Source organism: Heterocephalus glaber, unplaced genomic scaffold, assembly GCF_053883595.1.
Source record: "Heterocephalus glaber isolate CG9 unplaced genomic scaffold, H.glaber_assembly_v1.0 deba00001479, whole genome shotgun sequence".
NCBI lineage: Eukaryota > Metazoa > Chordata > Mammalia > Rodentia > Bathyergidae > Heterocephalus > Heterocephalus glaber.
In genome coordinates this window covers 2,192,978-2,220,132 of record NW_028258316.1, presented here as the reverse complement: position 1 = coordinate 2,220,132, position 27,155 = coordinate 2,192,978, and the positions used below count along the sequence as shown (strand labels likewise).

At 61.6% G+C, this 27,155-nt stretch overlaps 1 protein-coding gene across 7 annotated transcripts in view; it reads left to right on the top strand.

The window, feature by feature from the left end:
* Positions 1–5,689: 5,689 nt before the first annotated feature.
* The window catches only part of Vav2 (vav guanine nucleotide exchange factor 2), a 120,056-nt gene continuing 98,590 nt past the window's right edge, over positions 5,690–27,155 (top strand). For 4 of the 7 annotated variants that reach the window (XR_015439799.1, XM_087182962.1, XM_087182964.1 and 1 more), the window contains exon 1: positions 21,147–21,431. Coding sequence is in view for 6 of the 7 variants with exons in the window: in XM_087182962.1 (XP_087039088.1) it covers positions 21,162–21,431 (270 nt within the window). In the remaining variant the exon portion in view is untranslated. Of the gene's footprint in view, positions 6,338–21,146; positions 21,432–27,155 lie in introns of those variants that run through there. The other 3 variants (XM_004848994.3, XM_087182963.1, XM_004848995.2) reach the window with 2 other exon arrangements.

The window sequence follows — 27,155 nt, the reverse complement described above, 5'->3', positions numbered from 1 at the left end:
GGGCACAGCTGGGCTGTGGTGTCCAGGCCAGCAATGTCAGCAGACCTATCATGAGGGCAGCAGCAAGGATAGTGCAGCGTCCACGAGGGGTTCACAGGGCAGGGCAGACTGTGGAACTTTGGTCCGTACTTTGACCCTGGGGGAACAGGAGAGAGGAGACCTGGGGCCAGGGGGAGAGGAAAGAGTAGTGCACTCAGGGCCTAGGGGTGCACAGTAAAGTGCTGAGCAGCCAGGGGTGAGGGATCTTCTCCACCCTGGGGGACAGGCGGGCTGCCATGGGCCCACCGTGTGCAGGCTGTAGTGGCAGGGTAAGTGCGAACCTGCAAACCCATGCAGAGGCAGCAGAGGTGGCAGAGGTGGCAGAGGTGGCTGGGAAGCTGTGGAGGGTGCCTAGGACCTGCGGCGTGGTAGGGGCACTGGGCGCCCCAGGTGGTGGCCCTTCCAGCATATGGGGGTGGAACAATCTGAGGACGTGGACACACCCCACCACAGCAGGGACACCCTGCATGTCTGAAAATCAAAGCAGGTGAGGCATGAAGCTGCTCCCTAGGAAAGCCCTGGACCAGCACCACTGGACCCAGAGCTGGAGACGACTCGGAAGTGCAGGGTGGTGCCCACCTCAGGCTCTCTGCCCTGGGCACGCTGTCCTGCCCTCACCCACATGAGACACCGAGGCTCTCTGAGGTCAGCCCCGAGCACAGGCCAGACAGGCCACACTGGGGGTCCCTCTTGTGGGTTCCAGATCTCAGGAGGCCACCTTGTGGTCTCTGGCTGCGCAGGGGTCTGGAATTGGTCTTTCCAGGCTCAGGCGGTTGGCTTCTCCCTCTAGATGGAGCCAAGGCGCCTGGGATGGCCCCAAACCACTCTTCTTTGCAGCCAGCCAAGCCTGGTGATCTTGGAGGCCGCTCATAGGGGGCACTCAGTGGGGGTCACTGCCTCTCCCCAGATGTGTAGTGGGGTCCAGGGCACAGGCGCTGAGCTCTCCGGGACCCCTTCGACCACCCAAGAGGCACAAGGCAGGAGGCCAGAGTTGGCAGCCTCTGCTGTTCCTACACATTTGATGCCTCCTCTGTGACTGACAATCCTGAGCCAGCTCTTCTGAGGCCTGGTGCAGGGCGGGTGCTTCGGAAGTGCTTCCAGGATGGATTGGGTAGGTGTGTGCATGGATGGATTTAGTGGGTGTTAGGTGGAGGCAGGCACTCATCCTGGCTGCAATTCTGGGTGTTGGGAGGACAGGAAGGGTGTCAGCCCACAGCCAATGGACATCACAGGTCTCCAAGCCAGGTGCAGAGGGCAATGAGGAGGTGGCCCATGGGAGGTGGGGGCCAAGCTGGGATTTCAGGAGAGGCACACGATTCCCGGCTGGGCCAGGCTCCAGCAGACCGCCTGCTCCACCTAGAATATTTAAAAAGTGATACTAGGGCCAAGGATTTAGCTCAGTGGTTTCACCGCCTGCTGCACAAGTACAAGGACCCGAGTTCAGTCCCTGGTACCAAAAAAAAAATAAAAAATAAAAAAATAAAAAGTGATGCTCAATTACATTTTGGGTAAGCTTTTAAATACATTTGAAACAACTTGGGCATGAGACTGTGAGTTTTATGAAACCGAAGTACAGATCAAATGCTTTGGACAGAAACTTAGAGCTCACACTGAAATGTGCTGAGGTATAAAATCTACATGAAAAAAGATGGAAAATGTCTCTTTAACAAGTGTTTACATCTATTACACACTGGAACGATAATATTTCAGATGCACTGGATTAAGTAGTATGTTATTGAAGCTGATTCCGCTCACAGTGAATTGTCAGTGAGTCCTGAAGAGGAATGAAGTACTTCCTGGTAGGAGGCACAGCGGGAGCGACCTGGGCATTGTGCTGGAGCAGGAAGCCAGGCACAAAAGGTCTTACTTGGCACAGTTCTGTATGTGAAGTGTCCAGGACAGGCGCGTTTGTAGAGGCAGAGGACACATTAGCCAGGGCCAGAGCGGGTGGGATGGGTGATGACAGTGAGGGGACAGAGATGCTCCAGGTTTGGAGCACTTGCCATGGGGTCTAGCATGTGGGGTTCGTGGCTGGGGAAGAACCAGAGACGCCCACACTGAAGGGGGGAACCAGACATTTGTCAGGGTGGCTCAGATGCACAGCCAGGCTCACCCTGGGTCCTGGGGGGCTCCCTACACCATGAGGTGGTGCTCCCCCTTTCCGTAAGTGCCACCACTTCCAGCAGCCAGTGTGTGATAGTTGCATCAGCCAGGAGTATGGTCGATGGTACTAGGGTCCAAAGTCACCCATGGGTACAGCTGAGCAGGCTTGGCCACCCCCAGTGGGGCCAGGCCTGCCCCTCTGCTGCATGGAGGGAGCTTGTTGTGCTGTGAGAAGGCTCTGCAGTCGCTGGAGTCCACCCAGTGAGCTCCCCACAGCCTTAATCCCAGCACCCCGAGCCCAGGGCTGTCCTGACTTGACGAGAGCCTCTGGGAGGCCCCCAGCACCTCCAAGCTGTCTCCAGTTGCCATGAGAAGGCGTCCAAGCATGACCACGCCCAGCAAGGCTGCCAAGACCACAACTTAGGGTCCCATCCATGGCCCACCGCACTGGACTTAATTTAGAAAGTTGAAGCAACTTGCAGTAAGAAGTCTTTATTTTGCCTTTTCAGAGGAAATATAAAGATTCCACACCCAGCACACTCTGACTCCATGGTGGGCCAGATGGTCTTTTTTCTACACCTATAATTTCCCAGGAAATTGTGACAGCTGAATTTGCATGATGTAGCTCCAAATGGAATTTGCAAAATGTGTGTGTTCATGGGTTTGGACGTGGGAATAATTCCTTCACCCAGTCATGTTGGGGAGAGTGGAAACTGCCTCTTCTCCTTCCCCATGAATGGAGCCGGAGCTCAGGAAATATTTTCTAGATGGAGGATGGACGGAGGGATGTGCCAGGGGTGGGTGGATGGAGGCTGAATGGTTGGAAGGAGGTGGATGTGGGGATGAACGGAGAGAGGAACGGAGGGAGGCATGGAGAGGCAGGAGCAGGGTGCAGGAAGTAGGGATGGGAATGGCTGGGTGAATGGAGGAGGGACAGATGGCTGCTTCAGCCAACCAGGGACACCGGCTGTGGGACATGGGCCCTGAGCTCAGCAGTGAGTCTTCGGTTTGGCTGGGGAAACCAGGGCTGGGAGAAGGCCTCGTGCGGCTGCGAGGTTCTCTGGGGGACTGATGAAGGTGATGCCATGGGGGTCTGGGTGTGCATCGCCAGCTCCTAAGCCCACCGGGTGCAAAGGGGCCCCATGTCCCTGCTCTGAAACCAGCCCTCACTGCTGCTGCTCAGTGAGGGCAGCTCCGTGCATAAGCCAGGAGGACCGAGCTGGGCCTGTCATACACTCAGATTTCCCGTGTGGCTGCCCTTGAAACTGCATCATCATCTCATCCTAAAACAGAGCAAATTGCTCAGCCGGACGCATTGCAGAGGATGACTCTGCTTTGAGACATGGGTTCAAGTCCTACCTCTGCAGGCTGTTACCTTGGCTGGGTTAAAAGAATAGCAAACGCAAAAGCCCTGGCCCTCGGTGGGCAGGGCCAGGTGTATGGGCCAGGCTAGGCCAGTGGGTGAGGCCAGAATTTAAAGGGAATGGGCAGGTGGACCTGCTGGTGGGTTACACCCGGGGAGTAAGACAGGCTCGGATGACCCTGCAGGTGCTGGTGAGGCTGAGGATATGGCGACCTTAACTCCCTTGTGGTTCTGGGGCATCTGTGTCACCCCTTCTACCTGCACAGGGCTGTGGCAGGGGTGTGTGGCTGGGCCAGTGCACCCCGCTATTCTCAGTCAGCATATTACACCTGAGCACACACTCAGGATGGTTTCTGCCCCACTCTGTTCATTTGTTCACATCTGTCCCACCGAGGAGCCTCCCAAGGGCCCTGTGAGGCCCGAGTGGTGAGGGGCTCTCTCCCCATCCATGTCAGGAGTGGGGACCAGGGAGGCCTCCTGGACTCCAACTGAGCAGGACTCATCAGTAAGACATAAAGAGATTTATTAGGCAGAAATTTAAAGTATGTGCTCAGTGAAACAGAGTGGGGACCTGGGGGGGGGGGGAGAGACAGGGAGGAGTGTTATGACTAGGAGCTGGGCTTGGGGTGTCCCCAGGATGGGCGATGCAGGATGCGTGTCCTGCTGTCAGGTTGCCCATCCAGCAGCTGCATCACAATGCAAACCTGCGCCTTGGTCTGAAGTTGAGAATCGCTGCTTCCTTGTGGTGGAGGCCTGGGGGAGAAAGTGTAATTTACAGGCAAAAAGCACAGGCTCAGAGCCCAATTTACAGGCTTATTGTGTCTTTAAAACACGTAGGAATTTCTTTTTGAGTTTCCTGGAAGAGAAAAAGGCTTGAGTAACTTTTGTGTTCTGAAGCTGCAGTTACAATTTTAAAATTCCGATTTTCCTCGCCTCCTTTCTACCTACCTGTGTTTCTTCTATTCTACCTCAAGACCCAGGGCAGCCCCTCAAGCCTGGGCCTCTCGACCCTCAGATCCACCAGGGGGCAGCAGAGCAGCGCCTGCGCTGACACCGGGGTCCGGAAGGCCAACGGCAACGGGGCTGGGGCGCTGGAGAGACACAGCTGAGGGGCCTCCCCGGGGCGGGGCCGGACCAGGCCAGGCCAGCCCCGGCCTCCGGTGGGAGGTGGGACGGGTGTTGTCCCGGGTGCCTGCGGAGGCTCAGCTGGGGCTGGAGCTCGCCTTGCCCTTGGCCCCTCAGATTCACCGGAGATACTTGCGGTGGGGGTCGCCCACGGCCCCATCTTCTCGCTGCACCTGTGAGGGGTCCACTCAACCTGGCCAGCCCCTGCCGGACCCCTCCACTGCCCACGCCCGGACGGCCCCTCCTTCCGCCTCAGTGCAGAGGCCACCCCAGGACGCGCGCCCCCGCGACAGGCCCGGGGTACCGCCTGCTCACTCTCCCGAAGCGGAGCGCCCTGCGGGAAGGGCTGGGACCTGGCGAGACCGCGCGGAGAACCCAGCGCCTGGACGGAACCCAGGTCGCGAAGTGCCGGTTACAGGAGCTGCTGTTCTACGTCCCGTGCAGCCCCTCCCGGGGTGGCATGCGCCTGTCAACGCTGTCGCCCACCGGCCAGGACAGTCTCTGTTCTTCTCCGACGGCAGTGGGGTCCCTGTCCCTCTCCCCCTTACTCAGATGACAAATTCTGCCTCTGACCCAGCTCTGCCCACTGAGACCAGGGAATCCGGCCGGGGGTCCTGCTTGCTCTGGGGAGCGCGGAGGACCGGAAGGGGGCTCTGGGGGGACCTGGGCCACGTGTCGCGGGTCTCGAGTTACCCGGCCAGGCAGCTGGATGGGCCCGGCCGGGTGCGCCCTCCGGTCTGTCCTTCCGGGAGGGCCGCGCGAGGGCGCCCCGCTCGACAGGGCCTCCCCTGAGGTCCGGCGGCCCGTGTGAGTGGGGAGCGCAGGAACAGTGACTGGGCCTGGCGACGAAGAGCGCCCTGAGTCTGCTAGCTCTCGGGAGAGAGCCCGGAGTCCCCGCCGGTTCGCCCCGCAGCCCCGCCCCCCAATTTTGGCGGGCGGCGCGGGGCAGGAAGTGGGGGGAGGGGCGGGGCCTGGGTTGCGGGGCGGGACCAGGAGATCGGGGACCCCGCCCCCGCCCCGCCCAGCTGTGGCCGCGCCCCCCCGCGCCCCCCGCGGCCCGGGAGCCGCAGAGCAGTGGAGTCGGAGCGCGGAGCAGAGCTGCGGGCCGCTGAACAAAGCGGACGAGCGAGGCCACCCGCGGCCTTTGTCTCGGCCGGGGCGGGGCGGGAGCGCCCGAGGGGCCCCGGGGCGCAGAATGTGGCACGCGGCCGGGCGAGCCGGAGAGCGCTGGGGCGACGGGCTGCGTGGAGCCCGGCCCGGGGCCCGCGCGGACTCGCGCGCGTGAAGGGCGACCCGGCGGCCGCACGTGGGCAGGAGCCGCGGCCTGGCGGGCGCGGAGCAGAGCAGCAGCAGCAGGGGGAGGAGGGACGCGCGGCGGCGCAGCGGGGACCCGGCGCGCGCGAAGCCCCGCCCCGCCCCAGCCGAACCCCGCGCGGGCGGGATGCCCCGAGGCCGCCGCACTCGTCGGGCCGGAGCGCAGCGCTGAGCCACCGCCCGCGCGCCATGGAGCAGTGGCGGCAGTGCGGCCGCTGGCTCATCGACTGCAAGGTCCTGCCTCCCAACCACCGGGTCGTGTGGCCCTCGGCGGTGGTCTTCGATCTGGCGCAGGCGCTGCGCGACGGAGTCCTGCTGTGCCAGCTGCTGCACAACCTGTCCCCTGGCTCCATAGACCTCAAGGACATCAACTTCCGGCCGCAGATGTCCCAGGTGAGGGCCTGCGCGCGGGGGCTGGCAGGGGACTCGCGGGCGGCCGGGGGCGCGTGGCCTCCGGCCGGCTCCTCGAGTGGCGACGCAGGGGGCGCGAAGTTGGCCAAAGTCCCCCGGGCCCGGAGCGCGCCGGTTTCCCGGCCTGCGCCTCCAGGCGTGGACAGAGACTCCGGCCCCGAGCGCGCTGGGCACCGCGCCCTTTTCTGGGCCGGGGTAAACGGCCCCGTCAGTGTTCTCGGCGCCCCCGGGAGCCTGCCGCGGCGGTGTCCACGGGCTTCGCGCCCGGTGGCCGGGGACTGCAGGAACCAAGCGGCCCGCGCACAGCGCCCATCCCAGGGCCCGCGGAAGGGGGCGGGCGGGGCGGGGCCCTCCGGCCAGGGGTGCTGGGGGAGCAGGGCGCCCCCCCAGTCTTGGCTCGCCTCTCCTGACCAGGACTGGGGGCAGGCCGCCCCCTTGGGGAGTCCCCGGCGCGTCCTTAAGTGTGGCCTTTGTCGCGGCAGGGGCACGCGGGTGGCCGCAGGGCCAGGGAGGAAGATGTCCGCTCCGCTGGCCGCAGCTGCTTTTCTTGGCCCCTTAAAGGGAACTTGAATGAGAGTTGAGCAGGATCGGGGTTTGTGGGCTCCTGCCCAGCGCCCTTTGAAGGGGTCCCGGGAGGCAAAGGGGGGTCAGCCCCAGCCCCGGCCTGCTGGCTAGGGGGGTCCCTGTACCGGAGGCCAGGGCAAGCCTGAGTGGACAGCGGCCATTCTTGTGAACTCGGGAGTGAAGTGAGTCACCCTGGATCCTGCAGTCCAGCGGCCCTGGCCTCTGCCCTTGTTGGTGTCTACCCTCCTGGGCGGCTAGGGCCCTGCTCCAGGGTGGATGACAAAGGCGAGCCCTGCGGGGGGGGGAAGAGGCGCCGTGCGGGGGTGATATTCCGGGACTCTGGGAGAGGGATCTCAGCTCCTGCATGCCCAGCCTCAGGGACGCGTGGGGCCAGAGTGATGCTGCGCTGTGCTTGCCCCTCTGGTCTGGCCACAGAGCTGAAGAGACACCCGCTATGGCTGGGCCAGGGCGCTGCCCATTGCACAGCTGGGCATTGACCGCCAAGAGGGTGAGGCCGGCAGAGGCCAGGGTGGGCGGAGGTCGGGAGGGGCCCAGCCTGGCCTGGAGGCGACGAGTTCTCTGGCTGCCCCTCCCAGCGGGGGTTTGTGTGGCAGGGGGAGGGGACCCGGCTGTTGGGGGAGGCTGCGCGCAGTCCTGGGGCCAGAAGTTGCCGCCGAACCTCACTCCTGCCTAGCTGGCTGCCCTTGGCTGTGTGGGAAACCCACCTTTCTTCTGGATGGAGGGAAGGTGTCAGATGTCATCTCTGTCCACGGAGGGTGGGTCGCAAGGAAAACACAGCTGCCCTCTCACCTGTGCTGCCCGGATGCCACAAGATCCTGGAGAGGGTGCCGCCCCGATTCATAGATGGGACAATCTGAGTGACTCGCCCCAGGTCACCCTGGTAGTAAGTGGCAGAGCTAACAGAGGAGCTCCTGGGATGTTGAAGTAAATCCCGACCTCAGGAGCCTTCCTGAGCTGTCTCAAGCCCTGCTGGCATTCTGACTCTCGGTCCTGTGTGGTTCCTGCCTGTTTCTCGGGGCAGCCGGGGCGGGAGGGCGTCTGGATGCTCTGTGGGGCCCCTTTCCCGGCACACCCGGCTGCCCCTTTCTCCCTGCCGTGGAGGTGCACAGGGACTGCTCCAGCTCTCAGCCTTGTCTCGTGTGCCCTGCTAGAATGCCACGGTTCCACGGGGACATCCTGTTTTCTGAGGCTTTGGAGTTCCCCTCCCGCTTTTTCTCAGCCGGGCTATTGGCCTCGGGGAGCCAGCCTCATAATTATGTGCTCTCACTGAGCGGCTGCTTTGTGCAGACCTGGGTACCAGGAGACGCCACTGAGAGGCCCCCGCTGCCCGCTTCATTGTGCCCTTCGGAGTGGGCGGAATGCCCTGTAATTTATTCCAAGTGTCTGCAAGCCACCCTGGGTTTGATTAGGCTGATTAGGGTGGCCACAATCTGCTGACCCTCAGGAAGGCCCATGGTGTCTGGGGTGCCGTGCCAGCAGCCAGCGTTTGCCCTGTGGTGGCCAATTCCGGGGACCAGCCAGCTGGGTCACGCCCACATCACCCAGGTGTCCCCTCTCACTGGTCGCCAGTGGCCCCTGTGCAGGGCACAGCAGAGCAGACTGGGCTCACACGCCCACCCTGGCTGCCCCCTTCCGTGTCCCTTTTCCATTCATGTCCATCACATGCAGTGCCCTGGCCGGAAGATCTCCCTGCTTCCAGCCGGGTTCTTCATGGGGAGGTGGCTCAGGGTCCCTCCTCCAGGAAGCCTCCCAGTTTCTCTCTCAGCCCTCCTGGGCTGCACTTTGCAAGCCTCGTCCTGTTGTACACACCATGGCCACCTGCTCAGGTGCCACCCGGGCCACTGCAGTGCGGCTGTCGGGTACAGAGGGTGGCTGAGTGCGGGCAGGAGGGTTCCTGCTTGCCAAAGTTTACAATGTCGGGGCTCTAGGGTGCAGAGGAGACAAAGGAAGGCTATGCTTTTTTTTTTGGTACCGAGGATCGAACTCGGGTCCTTGCACCTGCTCAGCAGGCAGTGAAACCACTGAGCTAAATCCCCGGCCCCCAAAAGGAAGGCTATTCTAAGGGCAACTAGGAACCTTTTCTTTTGGGGTGGAATTTTTTTTAAAATTTGCAAACAGCTCAGGCTTCTAGCAAAGTTCCCGTACAAATAACTTTCTCTTGAGCCATTTGCAGTTGAGTTGGCGGCTCCGTGTTTCCTTCCAGCCTCTCTCCACCGTTCTTGATTTCTATGACCTTGACAGTGTGGAAGCGCACGGACTCTTTTTTGCAGCACATCCCCCGCTTTGGGGTTGTGGAGGGACCCGAGTGCCTCCCCGTGGTCAGATTTGGGCTGTCACCTGCAGGGTGGCCCAGGGATTAGATGTAGCCCGTTGCTGGGATGTTGAGTTTAATTTCTTGGTGAGGATGGATTTAGCCAGACTTTGTCGCTACTCTGTTGTCCTTTGCGGTTACCACGTGCCTTAAAGATAGATACTTTGAGTCAGTCGGATTTCCCCCTTTCCTTCCCTCTTCCTCTTCCTCTTCTCTCTTCTCTCTTCTCTTTCTTTCCCTCTTCCCTCCCTCCTTCCTTCTTTTCCCTCTTTCCCCTCCCAGTTTGGACTGTTTCCTGTTTTATTTCACTGGTGTGATCTGTCACTGTCTACTCATCTGGGGTGCAGTTGCCTCCTGGGCAGTTCCCCCCGCTGTCCTCCCTGGCCGCCTTCTGCCCCTCCCTGGCCCTTGCTGACTTCTGGCAGGAGATGTTGCAGGCTCTTCCCGGGATCGGTAGTGGAGGGGGGAGTTTGGAAGCCAGGGTCGGGTGAGGGGTGCTCAGGGCTCCTGGGGTATTCCCAGTTCCAGGCCCTCTCAGTGTCACACCTGGGAACAGGAGTATATGCGTCAATGTGCACACACACTGTGTCTGTGTGATGTATATGTCCATATAGGTCACCTGTGTGCTTGTTCCTTATTCGTATCAGTGCTGCCAAATAGAAATATAACGTGACTGGATCTGTCTTTAAAAATTTGGGGGCCAAGTTGTGTGACTTACACCGGTATGCTGAAGCAGGAGGATTATAAGTTTGAGGCCAACTGAGCAACTTAGACCCTTTTGGAAAATTAAAAAACAAATAAAAAGGGGCCAGGGATGTAGCTCAGTGGTAGAATACTTGACTAGCATGTGTGAGGGCCTGGGCTCAATTCCTAGCACTGACAAAAAAAGAAAACAATTCTAGGGCCAGGTATGTAGCTCAGTGGCACCGGGCCTGCTTGGCAAGTGTGAGGAGCTGAGTTCGATTCCTGGTAACAAAAAAAATTCTAGTGGTCGTATTAAAAAAGTAAGAATGTATAATATTGATTTGAATAATGTATATTTTTATTTACTTGTTTATTTACTTATTTATTTATTTTTTGGTACCGGGGATCGAACTCAGGTCCTTGCGCTTGCGAGGCAGGCAGCGGGACCACTGAGCTAAATCTCCGGCCCTATAATGTATTTTATTTAACCAATGCAGTCTGAACCCTTGATGTGAAAATCAGATCGTTGGTGGTGCCGACGTGTTTACAGGTAGAGCACAGTTGTACCTGTCCTGTGAAAACACGCAAGCACACACCTGGGGCATTACAGTGTCACTCGGGGAGGGTCCCAGGGGGACAGTAGTGAAAATGAGGCTGAGGAACCCCGATTTCCCAGTGTTTGCGCTTCTCCCTGGTGGGGTTGGGGCGGCCGTGGTAGGGGCCGTCTGGGGGGTAGGGGTCCTGAGGCCCTGGTCAGGGTCCACAGAGGAGCCAGAGTGAGAAGTCCGCCCAGGCCTTGGGGCGGAGCCTGGCAGCCACGTGGGTGTGTGAGAGAACTGGGTGTGGGCTGGACCAGGGTGGATCTGAGGAGGCTGCGTGTGGCTGGCAGTGAGCGGCCCCAGTTAGGGTCTCACAGGACCAGGAATGGGGCTGAGCTGCTCACAAGCAGACCTCGCTGGGGGCTGCTCGTCCCGTGAAGGCCACTGTTCTGGCCTGGGCTGTGACCGTGGGCTGCCCGCTGTGAGGACCCCGTTGGTGCCAGCCATTCGCCGAGTCCCTGGGTTGGTTGTCTGGGCCGTGCTCCTGAGCTGGAGGTGGAGGCCTGGCCCGCTCCCTGCTGCCCCACCTGGCCTGGGTCTCTCTCGAGCAGAGGGAACGTGGTGGTCTCTGTGCCCAGAAGGCCTGGTCACATCCTCCGTCCGAGGCCCTCAGTGCTCGTGCACAGGGGCCGTGCGGAGAGAGAGTTTCACAGAGAGTCCCCGTCAGGATATTACTTCTCTGCTCTCTAATCATTCAATAATGTAAAGAGCGTTATGTTCACGGCCAGAGAGACCCAGCAGGCTGTCCCAGGCTCCTCCCCCTGCAGGGTCCTGCAGCCAGCCTGGCCCACTGGATCGTCTGTGCTCAGCGGCACCCAGCATGTGGCTCTGACTGCACCTGGCCACCCCTACCTAGGTGCCTCCTGCTGGTGTAGGGTTCCCCTCTCGGTCTCCCCCCTCCCCTGGTGCCCCAGTGTCAGCCTGTAGGCTGCCCCAGGGGCTTCCCACTGCCAGCCACTGCCCTTTGGCCCCTCCTGGGCTCCCTTTCCCTTTCCTTTTGCCTGGCTCCTATAACCCTCTGCCTGGAGCCCTGTTGTGGGGAGATTTCCTGCCCCTTTACTGGCTCTGGTTCCCGGGAGGGCTTCCGGTCCCTTCCTGGCCCTTCCCCGTGGTTTACCATTGTCTGTGTTTATCCCCAAAGCCCTCAGCACAGGCTGGGCAAACAGGAAGTGTCAGATGAGAGGAGAGCAAAGCTGTGTCCTTGTGCTGAGAGCCACTTTGATGACCTTGCCCCTCCCCAACCCTGTGCCTGGGATTCGACGGCCACAGATGGACAGGTCATCAGAGATACCATTGTCATGAGCTGCCCGAATGGCTTGGCGGGGCCACACAGGGTCCCCTGAGGTCGGTCTCCTTTCCTGAGATGACAGTGGCCACCCCGAAGCTGGCCGGAGGATCTGGGGTGAAAATGTATGCCTGTGCCCAGGCCTGGGGTGGCCTGTTGGTCACTCGCACAGGTGAACATGGCCCTTGCTTCCCTCTCCTGTGGCATCTGGAATCGGGGCCCCAGCAGCAGCTGCTTCCCTCCCCTTCCCTTTCCCCACCCCCAGCTGCCCATGCAGTGTGGTGCACAAGGAGGGCTCTGTCCCTGTCCCTCCTACCTGTCTGCAGCAGGCTCCTTGTCCCAGGGGAGCGACATCATCCTGGCTACACTTTGGCCTGAGATGGCACGGGGGACCTGAGGTGTCACACCAGGCCCCGGGAGGACAGAGCCTGCTGTCGTTGGGGTTGCCTGATGAAGGAGGCTTGCATCCTCGCTCTGCTGCTTCTCCACAGCGGCTCCTGGGCTGGGTGGGCAGGAGGTGGGGCTGCAGGCTTTGCTGCTGTGACAGCCCCTGAGCCGGCCCTGAGCCCCAGCCTTGGGCGGCTGCTGGAGGTGGCGGCCGTGGCCCAGGGCAGCACGGAGTGGGTGTGGGGGGCCACTGTCCCTGTGGTGTTGGGGCTGGGTTGGCTCCTGGGGATAGGTGTGCCTGTGCCGGGCGCCTCTGCCCTGGCCTGGGGGCTCCAGGCTGACAAAGGCCTGGTTTGTCTTGGGAGGGTTTGGTGGCTGGGTTGGGTGGGTCTGCCCTGGTCCCTCATGTGGGGAGGGACAGCCAGCGGTGGCCCAAGGTCACACAGCTCAGTGGGGTCAGGGGTTCTCCCAGCCAGGGCTCATCCTTTGCCCTGGAGCTCAGGTGACTTCCTTGTCCCTCAACCAGCAAAACATGGGGTCCCATTGTCTGCAGGTGAGCCGGGTGGGAGGGGAGCCAGTGCCCGGATGGACCCGTGAGGGTCCTGGCCTCTCTCGCCTGCTCCGTCTGTCGTCAACTCGCCCGTTGGCAGAGCACCTGCTGCTGGGCATTGTGGCACAGAGGTGGGTGCCTGCTTGTGGCAGACTCTGGGGGTCGGGTGGGAGAAAGGAGGAAGCAGGAGGCTGGGCTGCTGGTCCATCAGAGCATCCTCAGGGCCGGCTTCCTGCCGGCAGGTGGCCCGTGCCTTGTTCCTGTGTGTGCTGTGTCCTTGTCCTGCCTGTGCCTTGGACTCTAGCGCTCCCACGTGTCATGGGTGCAGCTCAGCAGGGTGCCGGGGAGGGGCCTCTAGGCGGGCTCCGGGCTCCTGGCTGTCGTCCTCGGTGGCCCGGCTCTGCTCACGGAATTCCCCTGGGCACTTGCTGTCTTCCCGCCGTCCACGTCCTCCGCCGAGTTCCGACGGCCACACCGTATCTGCCCTCCCTACCCACTTGGGCAGTGTCCCCGGCAGAGTGGGGACCCACTGTCCGTCCTGGACCTGGCCTTGTGCAGTCAGGCAGGGGACGCCCGGCCCCACGTCCCCGGGTGGAGGCTGGGCTGGGTTTGAATCCGCCTTACCATCTCCTGGCTGCCCTCTGGCGAGTCTTTGTGCCCCGCGTCCTGTCCTCTCCGTAGACAGGTCCTTCTGAGAGTCACCCAGGGCTCCGAGCCCAGTACCTGGCCTGGGGGAAAGCTGCATGGAGCTAGGGATTTTCCCCTCCACACCTCACTCTGGCGTGCAAGCTCACTGAAGACCCGGGGGCCCCTGAGGGCACCCATGGCCCGGCCAGAAAGGGGATCCCTGTGCCCGGGAACAGATTCGAGTTTCCTGGGCTACACCGGTTTCTCCTGCTCACAGTGGTACTGGCGTGCAGTGGGTGAAGCTGTGGCCATGCTGCGTGCTAGGCCAGGCAGGGCCAGGTGCCTAAGGATGGGTCATGGGGTTCTGTGCCTCTGGGCGCCGGGGTCCTCGCCCCAGTGCCCCGTCTGTGTTCCTTGCACATGAGGTCCACATGTCTTGCTTGTTCCAGGGCTGACCTACCTGGGGTCCCTGCGGGTTCTCTTGTCCCCCCAAGATCGGGTTCCCAGAGCCCCCTCTGTTTCCAGGTGGTGGCAGGAAGGGAGCCCCTCACCCGGCCCGGTGGGCACTGAGCTCTGGGTCACCTGCTGCAGGTCTGGGTCCCAGTGGCCTCGGCTGTGACGGGGTATCCCTTCAGTGAGGCTGTCTGACATGGGCTCCCTCGCCCTGGGAGGGTAACCCAGGCCTCCGAGTCTGCCTCTGTAATTACGTTGGGAACCACTGCTCCGCTGACAGGTCCCGATTTTAGCAGCCCCAGAGGTGGGCGTGTCCTGGCTCGGCTGGCTGGGCTGGCGGGACGGCACAGGCGGTGGGTGTCTGCTTTTAATAAGGACGTAGGTTTCCTTGGGAGTTCACAGTTGTTCCACACATCACAAGGGCCATGTCCGGGGGCGGTGGGCGGCGGGGCTGGCTGGCTCCTCGAGCCCTAATTAGCAGCACTCCCGCGTGCAGGAGGCTGAGCCCTGTGTTGGGGCGAGAATGACTGAGTGCATCGAGCTGGGCCGTGAGCTTCCCCTGCACAGCATGCAAGCCTGTGAGGATGTGCGTACATGTGTGCATGCGTGTGGACCTGTACACACGTGTGAGATGGTCTGGCTGGTCTGTGCAGCCTCAGATGGTTTCCGGGCCGAGGGTGTGGGGGTGTCATGAGTGTGGATGAGTCACCGTGGACTCTGGGGTCAGGAGACTGGGCCTGGTCCCTCCGTGCTGTGCCCGAGGGTGTGGAAACTCACAGATCTGGTGGAGCCGCCCCCACCTGTGATGGTTTGGGGGCTTGGACCTACTCACAGGCCTGCCCTGAAGGCCCCCATTTTGCCGGGAGAGTTCTGTCTCCGGGGGACCCTGTTCTAGGATGGGGAGCCACCTTTGGCTTGGGGACAAGCCTGGCCCAGGTGGCCTGGGTGTGGCGTGTGATGTGGGCAGCTGGGGCTGTGGCTGTGGCCCAGCTCCTGGGCTGCATCTGCCCTGCGTGTTGGGTCCCATGTCCTGCTTGTGGTTGTTCCGGGCAGCGTGGGAATCAGCTTGTACAGGGCCAGCACATCATGTCCAGCGTGTCACAGCCGTGTGTCGGCTCCCTGGTGGAGTGGCTCTGGGCCTCAGCCTCCCTGTGTCTGTGCTGTGTGGCCTGGAACACACAGGGTGGCCCAGGCTGCTGCCTGGGAGGCGGGCAGGCAGGCAGTAGGTCCTGCCGGGACAGTTGTTCATACTGAAGGGGGTGGCCAGGAGCACCTGGCCCCACTGGGGTCCTTGGGCCCAGAGATGTCACCTGCCAGGCCGTGCAGGCTGCTCCGGGCTGCTGTGGGGATGGTGATGCAGTTGCAGCCATTTGGACCTGGCCAGGTGCAGGGCCCCCCGAGTCACAGCCTGTCAGAGCTGTGACCGAAGCCCTCCTTTCGATGACTCGACACATAGGCCCAGTGCATGGGAGAAGGTGGGCTGGCCCCAGCCCTGCAGCCGCAGCACCCTGTCCCCAGCAGCACCAACTGGCTCCCACATGCCAGGATTTGTGCCTATCTGAACACTGCTATCCATAATTCATGTGCTGGCAACTGCTGTCTTTTTTTTCTGTCTTTTTTCACAAAAGGGAAGATAGAATGTCTGTCTTCGTACCACTCCCTCCTCATGCAAATAAACCTCGGGAGGGATCGGCCTGTCATCTCTCTGGGTGTATTTTGTGGTCATTTAGCTGCTTAAACGAAACATCTGTTAGCTGGTGAGGTCCAGAGAGAGTGGGCTGTGGTCGCTGCCAGAGCGGGGAGGAGCGGTGATGGGGTGCTGTCCCCGGGACGGTGGGGGCCTGGAGCAGGGGCCCCCCATCCCCTCCCCATCCCCTCCCCATCCCCAAGGACGCCCGCTTGGGTGTGGCTGGCCGCAACCGGGGTGGGTTTCAAGGGGTGAGGACGGATGGCTGCCGTCGAGTGTCCTCCTTCAGGGAGAGGGGAGGTGCCCTGGTGGGGGTCAGGGCCCCACCGTGGGACGTGGCGGTGTGTGATCGTGGACAGGCTTCTTCGTTATTGGATATCCTGCAGGAGGGGCCGAGTGCGACGGGGTGAGGGCCGTGTGGCCACAGCCCTGGCTCCCAGCAAGCCCTCCACGTGGTGGCTGGGCCCTGTCCTTCCTTTGGAGATGGCTCTTCATGTGACATGTGCTTTGGGGCCTGGCAGGCATGGCTTTCATTTTTGCAGTTGGCTGCATAGCCCAGTGGTCAGACTGCCCAGCTCCTGATATAGCTGGGCAGGGACCAATGGGTGAGCCCTGGTCCTTCCTTCGAGGACCCTGCAGACTTTGGGGGGGGGATGCAGGGGCAGTAGGTGCTGAGGCCAGGGCGCAGGCTTCTCCGCACGTCTTTAGGAGGTGACAGGAGCAGAGGCTCTGTCTTTTTTTTTTTTTTGGTACTGGGGATCAAACTCAGGACCTTGCGCTTGCGAGGCAGGCAGCGGAACCACTGAGCTAAATCCCCGGCCCCACTGTCTTGAAGGAGGCAGGGAGGCAGGGCAGTGAGGGGTCAGGTGGGCGTCTGCACCATCCGGCACCAGGAGCCACAGGCAGGGTGGAGAGAACGTGCTGTGCTTAGGTCTGCTGGGGCGGACAAGAGGGGCCGTCTGCAGTCTGGGAGATGGATGTGCTCGGGGGTTGCGGGGAAGGGCAGAGGGAGGGCAGAGGAACAGGCCCCAGATGGGCTTGACAGGGTGACGGGGCCCCGGGGGCGGGGTATGGGCTGCATGGAGATGGGGCTGTCAGGCTCTGAGCTTTCGGCTGCTTTCCTGTCTTTGTGGCGTGCATCGTGGTTGGCATCCAGGTTTGCTGGACCTGGGTGCAGATGATGAATGGCCCTGGGGGCTGTGAGCCTGACCCCGGCCTGGGAGACCAAACGCAGCCACCTCTTGCGAAGCTAGGTCTGGAGGGAGGCGTCCGTGAATAGCCCGCCCTGGGCTCCTGGCTGTCCTTCCTGGCGTTCATTGTGTTCTCTGCTGCAGCAACCAACAGCAAAGCCTTGGGTTGATGTTTGAGGCCTCCTTTATTGCAATTGATCCGGTAAAGCTTTAATCAGCAAATGACCTCGCAGTGGTGCAGTTGAGACTCGCGCTAACCTCGTTGATTTCTCACCTGGGAGCGGTGGCCGAGGCTCAGGGGCAGGGGAGTCTCGAGCCCACACACCAGCTATGTGCTGACACCCCATGGCCCAACTTGGCCACTCTCCTGGCCTGGTGCCCCCAGGAGTGAACCCTGACTGGGCCTAGCCCCGTGTACTTCTCTTTTCCTCTGCAGAACTGAGTCTTTGAGCCTCATACTTTTTGTGGGTTTTGGTTTTTTTAAAATCGTTTAAAATGTCCTTCTATACAATTAGTCATGAAAACAGGCATACCAAGTTCTCCATGTGTGCATATGTATGCATATCTTTCTCTGTGTAGCTCTGTATACGTTTTAGCTTTCAAGTCCTCTTACCACCTGAAGGAGAGCTCTGGGCAATTACTTGATGTGTCCGTTGTTTTATTTGTAGATCGGTGGTGGTGCCATACTTAGTTTGTGGAACTAGCTCTCCCCCTCTCCATATCTGGCCCATACTTCTTCCTATGTACCTGATTTCACGGATTCCACGATGGTGTATTTTCTCATATTTGGACATGGTGACTGTTAGGGTGGAGGATCAACTTGCCTGGCTTTGGGATCCACCCGGGATTGGTGGAACACATTTCTGGGTGGGTCATGGAGGTATGGCCTTTGGGGGCATCTAGGTTTGATCCCTGGCCCCTTCTTCTCTGGCACTGGTTGCTATGAACTAAGCACCTTTGCTGCGCCATGCCCTTTGGCCATGTTCCTGCCTTGGGGCTGGCCACCATGGACTGAATCCCCTGAAACCATGAGCCTAATTAAACCTCTCTTCCTGTAAGTTGTGGGTGTCAGGTATTGTGTCCCAGTGACGGGAACGCTGACGAATACAGATGTGTCTGAAATCAAGTGTATTTTGGAGCTGTGTCACCAGTTTCACAAGCAGGTTCCCCCTGTGCCTGTCATGCCTGCCTCACATCTGACTCACTTTGGCTGTGGCAAAATGGACATTTCACACTCTGGTGTTGAGTGGCTGCTGGTACTGGAATTTCCAGAGGCGACATAGGCAACCGTTTGTGATGGGTGTCCACAGCCCTGCTGTTGAGGAGGCCTGTCCTGGTGCCCTGTGTGGACTGCCATGAGAAACCGCGGGTGGCATGGGCAGGCTTGCTGGCTGACTCCAGTGTGGAGCTCATCTCTGTGGCCCTGGAGACGGCCTGCTCCTGAGGACCGGCTGCTCGGGTTTTGTCCTCTGGGTACCCTACCCGCCTGCTCACTGTCCTCATGTCCAGGGGATGGCGGAGGGCCAGCCTGCTCCCCCAGCTCAGCCTGCCCCTAGGGTGGGTGCTGGGGGCGGTCCCTTCCTTGTCCCTCTGCCTAAGTGAGGCCCTGCTCCCAGCTGTTCCCCAGGGTTACAGGGGAGCTGGTGCTACTGTGTGTGGTGCCCCTTCCCTCTGCCTGGCCTCTGGCTTCCGTGAGGCTGTCCAGTGGGGTGGCAGTGGCTGGGGAACACTCAGGAGGGGTGCCCCAGGACCGAGGAGGGAGGGACAGTGCTGAGGGGCTGGCAGGCACCCTCATGGGGCAGGCAGTGAGGGTGGGGCCGGGGAGTAGGTGGGGCTCGTGGGAGGAGTACTGTCGGTCCAGGCCTTTCCTGATGCTCAGCCGGCCTGTGTGGATGCCTTGTCCCGGCCACCCAGCCCTTGCTGTGACCTCGTGGCCAGCACCTTCCTCAGCCAGCCCCTGGGCCCTGTATCCAGAAGGTGGGGGTGGCTGTACAGACCCCAGAGAAGAAAGGGGAGGGAGTGGCAGGGTCGCCCTGCTGTCTGGGATCTCAGGCTCCCAGATGCTGCTGGGTGGAGCGGGGACTGCAGCTTGCAGAGGCCATGGTTCCCACGTCGAGGGACCCTAACCGAGCTCTGCGTTGCCCCGCCTGCCTCCTGGGGTGGGCCCAGCTCCTGGCGTGGGCCCTTGGGGGCCTGGTCTGAGAGAGGGTCCCAGTCCTCTGGATGGGCCAAGATCAGAGGGCCCAAGGTGTAGCATTCAGCTGGTCAGGGGTGACTAGTTCTTAGGGACACTTAGAGAGGACGCAGAGGTGACTTAGTGCGTCTTCCACCAGCTTCAGCCGGTCAGCAGCACCCTCTGCAGAGCTTGGAGGGAAGGGTGAGGAAGGGGCTGGTGGCCGTGGCCTCAGCCAGGTCTCACGGGTCAGCAGGCTCCTGACCTCCTGTGCATGACGCGTCCACAGAGGGGCCTGTGACCCCAGCTCACCCTGCCTCCAGTCCTTGAGCCCCCCGGGCCCTGAAGGTGCCCGCTTTTCTCCCAGTCCCCGAGGTCTGCCTGCGCCCTGTCGGCCTGTCCTGACCCGCTGGCTTCCTGGCCTGGCACAAGCAGCGCACCGTAGGTGTCCCTCCCAGCTGGCCTTGAGGCTGAAGACCTGGGGAGGGCGGGCGTGGCCCCTGCAGCCCCTGCTCTGAGTGTGTTGGGGCCAGGCAGCACCCACAGGCTGGCTGTCCACGGAGGAAGGAGCCGCGCCCTGCTGCAGGCACTCCCTCCGGCCTGTTGGCAGGCGTGGGAGCCAGGCCTGGTGCAGGGGAGTCCGGCTGTCCGCTCCCCGTTTCCTCTGGCAGACGAGGGCCTGACTTCCTGCTCGGGATAATTGGCAGGGCCATTCGAGCAGGAGAGGCCTTGGGGACGGACGCTGCAGCAGGGCGGGTCAGAGGTCCGTGGTGGCATTCGGGGTGAGTCTGTGGGTGCCATTCTCCAGCGGGGTCCTCCGTGTCCCCAGGCCTCTCCCCAGACCCCTCGGTGGGGACTGGGCCAGGGTTCAGACAGTGAGCTATCGGAGCCCTGTGGGGTCTGTGGGTGTCTGGTGTGATGACATCTATCGCAGGCATAGGTCAGGGGCCCGGCCGCTCCCTGTGTGGAGGGAGTCCTGTGGCAGCTGCAGCAAATGACTTGGATTTTTTCTGTCCTGGTGCTGGTGGCCGGAACACAGGTATGGGCCGGGTGGCTCCCTTCCCCGGCAGGCTCTGTGCCGCTTCTGCTCCGATGGCCTGGGAGCCCCTGGGCTGTGGCCACATCACCCAGCCTCTCTCCCGTCCTCAGTGGCCTCTCCCGTGTCCTTCCTGTCCATCTCTCAGGAAGACTGTGGTTGGTGGCTCGGGCCCCGCCCTGGCCCGTGACCTCCTCTTGAGAACTGGGCCGTGTCCATCTTCCAGGGCCCCTTCCCAGCACGGTCCTGACTAGGCTCCGGGAGCTGGGATGATGTCCTTTCGGAGTTCAGCAGTACATAGTAGAGCTTCCTCCTCTTGCCCAGCTGCTCGGGGGCACCTGGGCCCTCGTGGGAAGGGGGTGATGGGCTTGGCCCAGCTTTGGGTCCCCTTGCAGCCTGGCTGGGGAGGGTCTTGGTGGCCTTAGTGGCTGTAGCTCCCGTATCGCTGTCTGTGCTGCTCTCTCCCCGGCTCTCGGAGGGGGCTCTACCCCCAGCTTCTGGGCTGTGGGCCTCTCTGTGCCCCCTAGTCCGCCCCACTTGCTCTGCTGCCCTTTCACTTCCCCAGGCTGCTGCCCGCCGAAAATAACACCTGGGCCAGGCTGGCAGGCGGGGCAGGTGGTGACGTGCCCTCCCCTTCCCAGGCGTGACAGGGGCCTGTGAGTGGGACTGGCAGAGTGGGGCTGGCAGGAGTTGGATGAGCGGAGGAGTGAAGAGTGAGGGATGAGGTGGCAGAGGTGGCCCCAGGGTCCCCTGGCCCAGCCACTCTTGGTGGAGCCAGAGGCCCTTAGGTGGTGACAGTCGGATCCTGTGGCTAGGAAGCTGAGGGGGGCAGCACAGGCCTCCCCACCCACACTGGCCTGACATTTGTGTGCGAGGGACCCAGGTTCCTCCACGCTCACTGTGCCTGCGGGGGTGACTTCCCAGACCACCTGCCTTGGCCCTTCCCTCTCCCCTCTCCCCTCTCTCCCTGGCCCCTTCTCCCCTCTTCGTCCACCTCCTTCCTCCCCTCCTCCTCTTGTTCCTTCCCCTCCTCTTCCTCCTTCCCCTCCTCCAGGCAGCCTCGTGGGAAAGACCCTCTGTGTGGAGCCCGCCCTCAGCGTGAGCCTCTCAGAAGTGAAACTGCAAACACCCGGTGCCTAGTGGGTGGGACCTGGAGGGGGGAGCTGAGGACACGCCTGTGCCAGCGAGGAGATCCGGTGTCCCTCCCGGGTCCTTCCCCTCCGTCAGGGCTGGACAGCGATGCCCCGGTCAGTCGGTGGCGTTGTAGGGGAGGCCCTTTGGTTCCAAAGCTTCTGTGTTGCCTTCCCCGTTACCTGGGAGTGCTGGTTTCTGCATTGGGAGGGAGAGACGCAGTTTGTCTCCTGGGCTGTGCCTCAGGCTCCTTTTTTGGAGGGGACACGCTCCAGTGCCAGGTTGGGCCTCGGTGTCCCCACCTGGCTGCTCCTGCAGGGCAGGAGTGAAGGCAGAGACACCGCGGGTGGCCTTGGCAGGAGCCAGGCAGGTGAAGCGGTAGGTGGGCAGTGGGCCCTTCCGGGTCCCCAGCAGCTGCAGTGGGCCCTCCTGACCCAGCTGACCCAGCTGTTCTGGGCTGGAGTCCCTCCCCGCTCCCCTGCTGCTGGCGGCAGCGGAGCTGGTGAGACCAGAATTTCCAGCTTCTCAGTTGGTCCTGTGCTCTGCCTGCTCTGTGGGAAGAAGGCGGATCTCAGGCCGAAGGGCTGTTTCCACGGTTGAGCTGGGATCCGCTCCGCCCACACCCAGCCCGAAGTGGACATGGCTTTTGCGAAATGCCAGAAGCCATGCTTACTGGTGAGGAAAGAAACAACAGCAAAACAAGAAGCGACTCCGCAGGGGAAAGGCAGAGTCCCCCAGACCCGGTCCCCCTCTCTTGGGGCTGGATTTGCTGCTGCTCCAGAAAGAATCAGCAGCTTTCTGGATGCCTGAGGTCCTGGGGCCAGGGCCACGGGGTGGCAGGGTGTGGCCGAGGGGACCTGGGCCATCCAGGGTACGGTTTACAAGGCGCAAACCACCCCACCTTGGGAGGAAAGTCCTCCTGTCCTCCCTCCTCCTCAGAACTCCGGCCCCTGGGTGGGGAAACTGAGGCTCTGAGAGGGGCAGGCCCTTGTCCAAGTCACCGGGGAAGCCACGTGGGGTCCTGTCCCCTGTTCCCATAGCGGGGCAGGTGCTGCACAGGAAGGAGCGGGCCAGGCAGGTGCTTGGCCACATCTGCCCGAGCTTCCCTCCCAGTGCCGCCTTTCTGACTGGGGGACCTATCCGCCTGGCGGGGGGGCGTCTGCTTTGCCAAACTTGCGTTTACTATGCACAAATCACAGTGAGGTGAACGCAACCGCAGAGCGTTAGAAAAGCAGAACAGCCGGTGTGGGGCCAGACGGGCTGTTGCAGTCTCGTCCGCCTGCGGACGCCTCTGCTTGGCTTCAGTGTGTGGGTGCACCCCCCCGCAGCCGGGCACAGGCTCACCCACCACCCACTGCAGTGTGCACGGGCACGCACACCTGTGGCGGGGCCCCCACAAGCACAGGGCAGTGTTGCACCTCAGAGTAGAAAGAAGTCTTATGTCCCTTGGCGCTGATGGTGGTGAGGGCTTAAAATGTCACTTGTGGGAGGGGAGGGGAGGGGTCCCCGCTGTCTCCCAGTTCCAGCCCTTTGGCCAGTGGTGGTGGCTTCCACAGAGGGGACTGCTCTGGTCCTCTTGGCTCCTGGGTCCTTGAGCTGCTGCCTACCTGTGGGTCAGGCGGCCTGGCTGGCCACTGGGCAGGAACTCGCAGGGACACTGTGGCCAGTTCAGGGGTCTGACTGGCGCTGGACACCTGGTTTCCCCAGGGGTGCGGTCCTCATAGGCTTCCCGACTTCCCCATCCACCCACGGGCCCCCGGGGATTCTGCTCCCCAAAGAGCCCTGGATGGGCCCTGGGGCCCAGAATCTGTTCAGTGGGTGTCCTAGCATGGCCATCCCAGGTCAAGGGACCCAGCCAGGGTGTAGTGTGAGTAGCAGAGGGGCCAGGATGGAGGCTGGGACTCCACGGGGACTCTTGGCTTAGTTTCTCCTCGCCACACTCCTGCGTTCCTTCCGTGCAGTTTTCGAGTGCTCTCGTGTGGAGTGGAGCTCAGGGTTGGATGCAAGGGCTGCATCACCAGTGCTCACAGATGGCAGGATCTGGGCTTGCTGAGTTCTGACCCCAGAAACCCAGAAGGGAGGACCCTTCTGCCCCTTTGGGATCCCGGTGGCTTTGGGTGCTTCTTGGTGTCTGGCCGAATCATTCCAGCCTCTGCCTCCTTCATGCAGCCTGTCTGTCCCCTCCCTCTCTTTGGCACTGGGGATCGAACCCCAGGAGCACTGAGCTACATCCCTGTCCCTTACGGTGCCGGGAATTAGACCATGCCAGGCAAACACTCTGTCATGAGCTACATCCCTACCTCTTTTAAAAGTTTTATTTTGAGACGGGGTCTCATTGAGCTGCCCAGGCTGGGCTTGAACTTGTGTTCCTCCTGCCTCCGTCTGCCTCAGAGCTGGGCTGACAGGTGTGAGCCAGGCTCCTTCTTTTCTAAGGACACTCCTCTTGGGACTTAGGGCCGCTGTATACTCTAGGATGGTCTCGAAATCCTTCCTTTAGTGGCATCTGCAATACCCTGTTTCTAAGCTTCCGGGTCAGGACACGTCTCTTGGGGTTCACCATTCAACCCGCTGGCTTGGTGTTGTTTGTGTCCCCCGGACTCATGGCACGGAGTGTGATGGCATCAGAGGTGGCCTCTGGCATGGCTGGGTGTTATGAGGCTGTGTGCAGGGGACCCACCCAGGATCAGTGTCTGCCCTGGGAGCCAAGGAGAGTTGAGGACTGCAGTCTGGACCCCCTTGTCTGCACCCTGCCTCCAGAGCTGGGGATTCCAGACTTTTGTCCCCATGACCCCAGGCCTTGCCAACAAGCTGCTCACCTAGAAGAGGAGGGGCTGAGGTCACTGTCCTCTCCCAGGACATGCTCACTTCCTCCTTCTAGGCCCTGCCTTTTAAAGGTCCCACCACCCCATTGCACTGTGCTGGGATGAGGACATTCCAGAGCTGTCAGTGACCGCTGGGGGTGGCAAGGATGTCAGTGGGGTTTGCTACCACTGCAGCTGACAGAGGGAAACTGAGGCTCTGAGCAGGTGTGGTGGAGCCCAGGTGTCCGAGCTGAGCAGGGCCCTGAAGCACGCAGACTGCTGGGTGCAGAGGAGGCTGCTGATGGACTCTGGTCTCCAGGGGTCCGGCTGGGGCCGGCTCCTGGGAATGGGGCTTGTCCTCGGGGCTCAGGGGGGCCCCTAGGGTACATCTGGTGTCCCCAGCTGTGGTCCTGACTCGGTGTAGAGGGAGCAGAGGGCCGTTCCAGAGTGAGAAGTCACTTGCCCACTGCGGCCCTTGCATGGGTCCCCAGATGTGGCAGAGGGCTGGGTTTTGCCCTCCTACCTGGGGACTCCTGACTGCAGTTACTTTTCTCCTGTATTTGCAGTGCAGCAGGAAAGGCTAATAACTAACAAGCCTCTCCTTGAACTGGAGAGTGCTCATCTGGCATGTGCAGGCCACTAAGGGATGGACCTGTTTGGTTTTGATTTCAGCGGGCACGGGGCACAGCCTGGCCGAGGTGCTGTACCCAGTCCCGGGGAGGAGGCACTGGGAGGACCGTGCCATGATCTCCGAGGCTGCTCCGCAGAGGGGCCGGAGAGATGGAGCAGTTGAAGTGGCTGGGACAAGCAGCAGTTTCGCAGATGGCTTGTGGGTCCGGGCCTGTGGCCTGACGGCCAGATCCCCGCAGGGGAGGAGCCACAGACGACAGTGGCTGCAGCAGTGGGCAGTGCAGAGCTAATCTCTCCTAGAGATTGGGAGAGGGGGATTTGTACCCTGTAGCGATCAGAAGCGGCTCAGGGAAGATGGTTGTGCAAGAGAGACTAGAAAAGCAATTTCCGGCCAGCTTTGCAGAAAACCTTTGCTTTGGCCCTGACCTTGAAGCCCTGATACCCCGGGCCTCTCTTTGTTCCTCAGGCTCAAAGAAGCTATTAGCTGCTGCTGAGCAGGTCTTTCGGGGTGGCTGGGGGGAGAGCAGGTGCAGAGCAGCCCTTTTGGACCCTGGTTTGTGTCCTCGGAGCTGGGGACCCTCTGGCAGGCTTGGCACCCAGGGGGTGCCTGCTTGGTGTCTGCTGCCTGTGGACCGATGGGGACACAGAGCCCTCAAAGTCTTATGCTGTCCTCTGGCCACTCACTCCCGCCTGGGAGCTTTTTTGAGGTGGCTTTCTTGGTGGACCTGTCTTGGAGTGTTGAAGAGCACTGTGTTGAAGAAGCACTAGCACTGTGCCTCCCTTTGACTGGGAGCTTGACTCCTCACCCGGGCACATCCGGGCTTCCTGGGCCCCTGTGGCCACAGGCACTGTTGTTCCACTTGCTTTTGGGGGACATCCTGGGATTTGTGGCTCAGGCTGGAGTTTAGGTCTCGACTCCGGACCTGTCAAACCCATCGTCAGGGCCCTGCCCCCAGCAGCCAGCTGAGCCCCTCCTGGAGTTGCCTGGGAAGCCCCTCTCCTTCCACAGCACCATCTGGAGTGGGTGAGCAGGTGGCCCAGTGACAGAGCCCGTGGGAAGGTGGGGGAGGGGAGGGCTGCGCACTTTTGAAACAGAAGAGATTGGGAAGCAGGACACGCGGCAACATGCAGGCCAGTAAAGGCGCGGAGCCCCAGAGCATGCAATCTGCAGCATCCAGACTCTGGCGTCCCATGACCAGAGGTGGCACACTGGGAGGAGGATGGGAGGGGTCCTTGCCAGGCCACGCATTTGAGTCCATTTGTCGGTCCTGGCTGGACAGTCAGCTCTCCAGGGAGGGCTCGACACTCCATGGGTGGGAGGTCGTGCCATCTGCCCAGAGAGCGGGGATCAGGGACAGGGACCCCCAGGCTGAGACCATGTGCTGCTCCCCGTGCACCCAATGGCGTGGCCCCTTCCTCCTGCCTGGGGTCTGGGCTGGGCTCCCCCCAGGACTGGCCCACACCCTGGTTGACCTGGGTCCTCCCTCAGTAGGCGGGAGAGGGGGTCCCCAGGCTGTTCCCTCACCTGTAGAAAAGGATGCGGGGGTGCTCGGGAAGGCATATCAGGACGAGCTACTCGGCCACCCTGGGGGCTGTGCAGTGTCAGGAGATAAGTGCACTGTTGACCTGGACACTCTTGCTGCCACGCCATGCTGGGCCAGCAGGGTGGTGGGGACGCTGCCTGCCCCCTTGCCCGTTGCCTGCTCGGCCCTGCAGCCTCGGTGGGCACACAGGGAGCCTGGCTCCTGGCTACTGGGGGAGGGGCGTCCCGGCTCGGCCTCCCATCCCTGCATGGAGGCAGCCCGGCCCATTACATGGCTGGCTGGCACCTTGTCCCCGCTGAGTGCGCTGCCGGGGAAATGGGCTCGAGCGAGGACGTGTTCCTGTTAAATCGTCCGGACATAATCGAGTGCGGACACTGCACGGATCATTCTCCGCCTGCAGCAGAGGATGGCGGGAGCAGGAGCCGAGTCGGAGTCTTCCCGGCCATCAAAGCAGACTCAGTGCCGAGGGCCTGGTGCCTTCACAGCGGCTGCTACAGTGGCCCTGGGCACAGCCGGGGAAGCCCAGCAGGGTGGTGATGACAGGGGCTGCAGAGTTGGACAGGTCGGTTCTAGGCAGATCCGGGCCCCGAGAGCCTCAGTCTCCTCATCGGAGCTTGGCTGGCTGGCAGGGTCCTGATGTGTGGCTGCGGCCGCACCCTTCCCACCTGTCTGCTCCCTTTGGGCAGAGTTGGGAGGGTCTCCACCTGGGCAGAGGGGGGCGCAAGCCCTGCGCAGCCTGTTGCTGGGGAGACACCAGGGGGACCTAAGAATGCCTTGTGGATGTCTGTTTGTCTGTCTCCTGGGTCCTGGACTCTTGCACAGGGTGTTTTGGACCGGGAGGGAGCGAGAGGGCCCAGGACGCACGCTGTGGAGCGTCTGGCCAGCTTGTCACCCAAGGTCACCCGTGCACCTCCCGCGGGCCCCGAATTGGATCTGTTCTGACAAGCTGCACCTGACAGCAGTAACAGTGCTATTTTAAATGGTTGTTGGAACAAGCATGGCATAAATAAAACAAGACATTAATTCGCTTTACCATTTTTTATTGATCAAAGACGTTCGCTGCTGCCAGTTGGAGTTCCAGTCAGCATGACTCGACTCCAGCCCAAGTGCAGGGACTGCTTGCGACT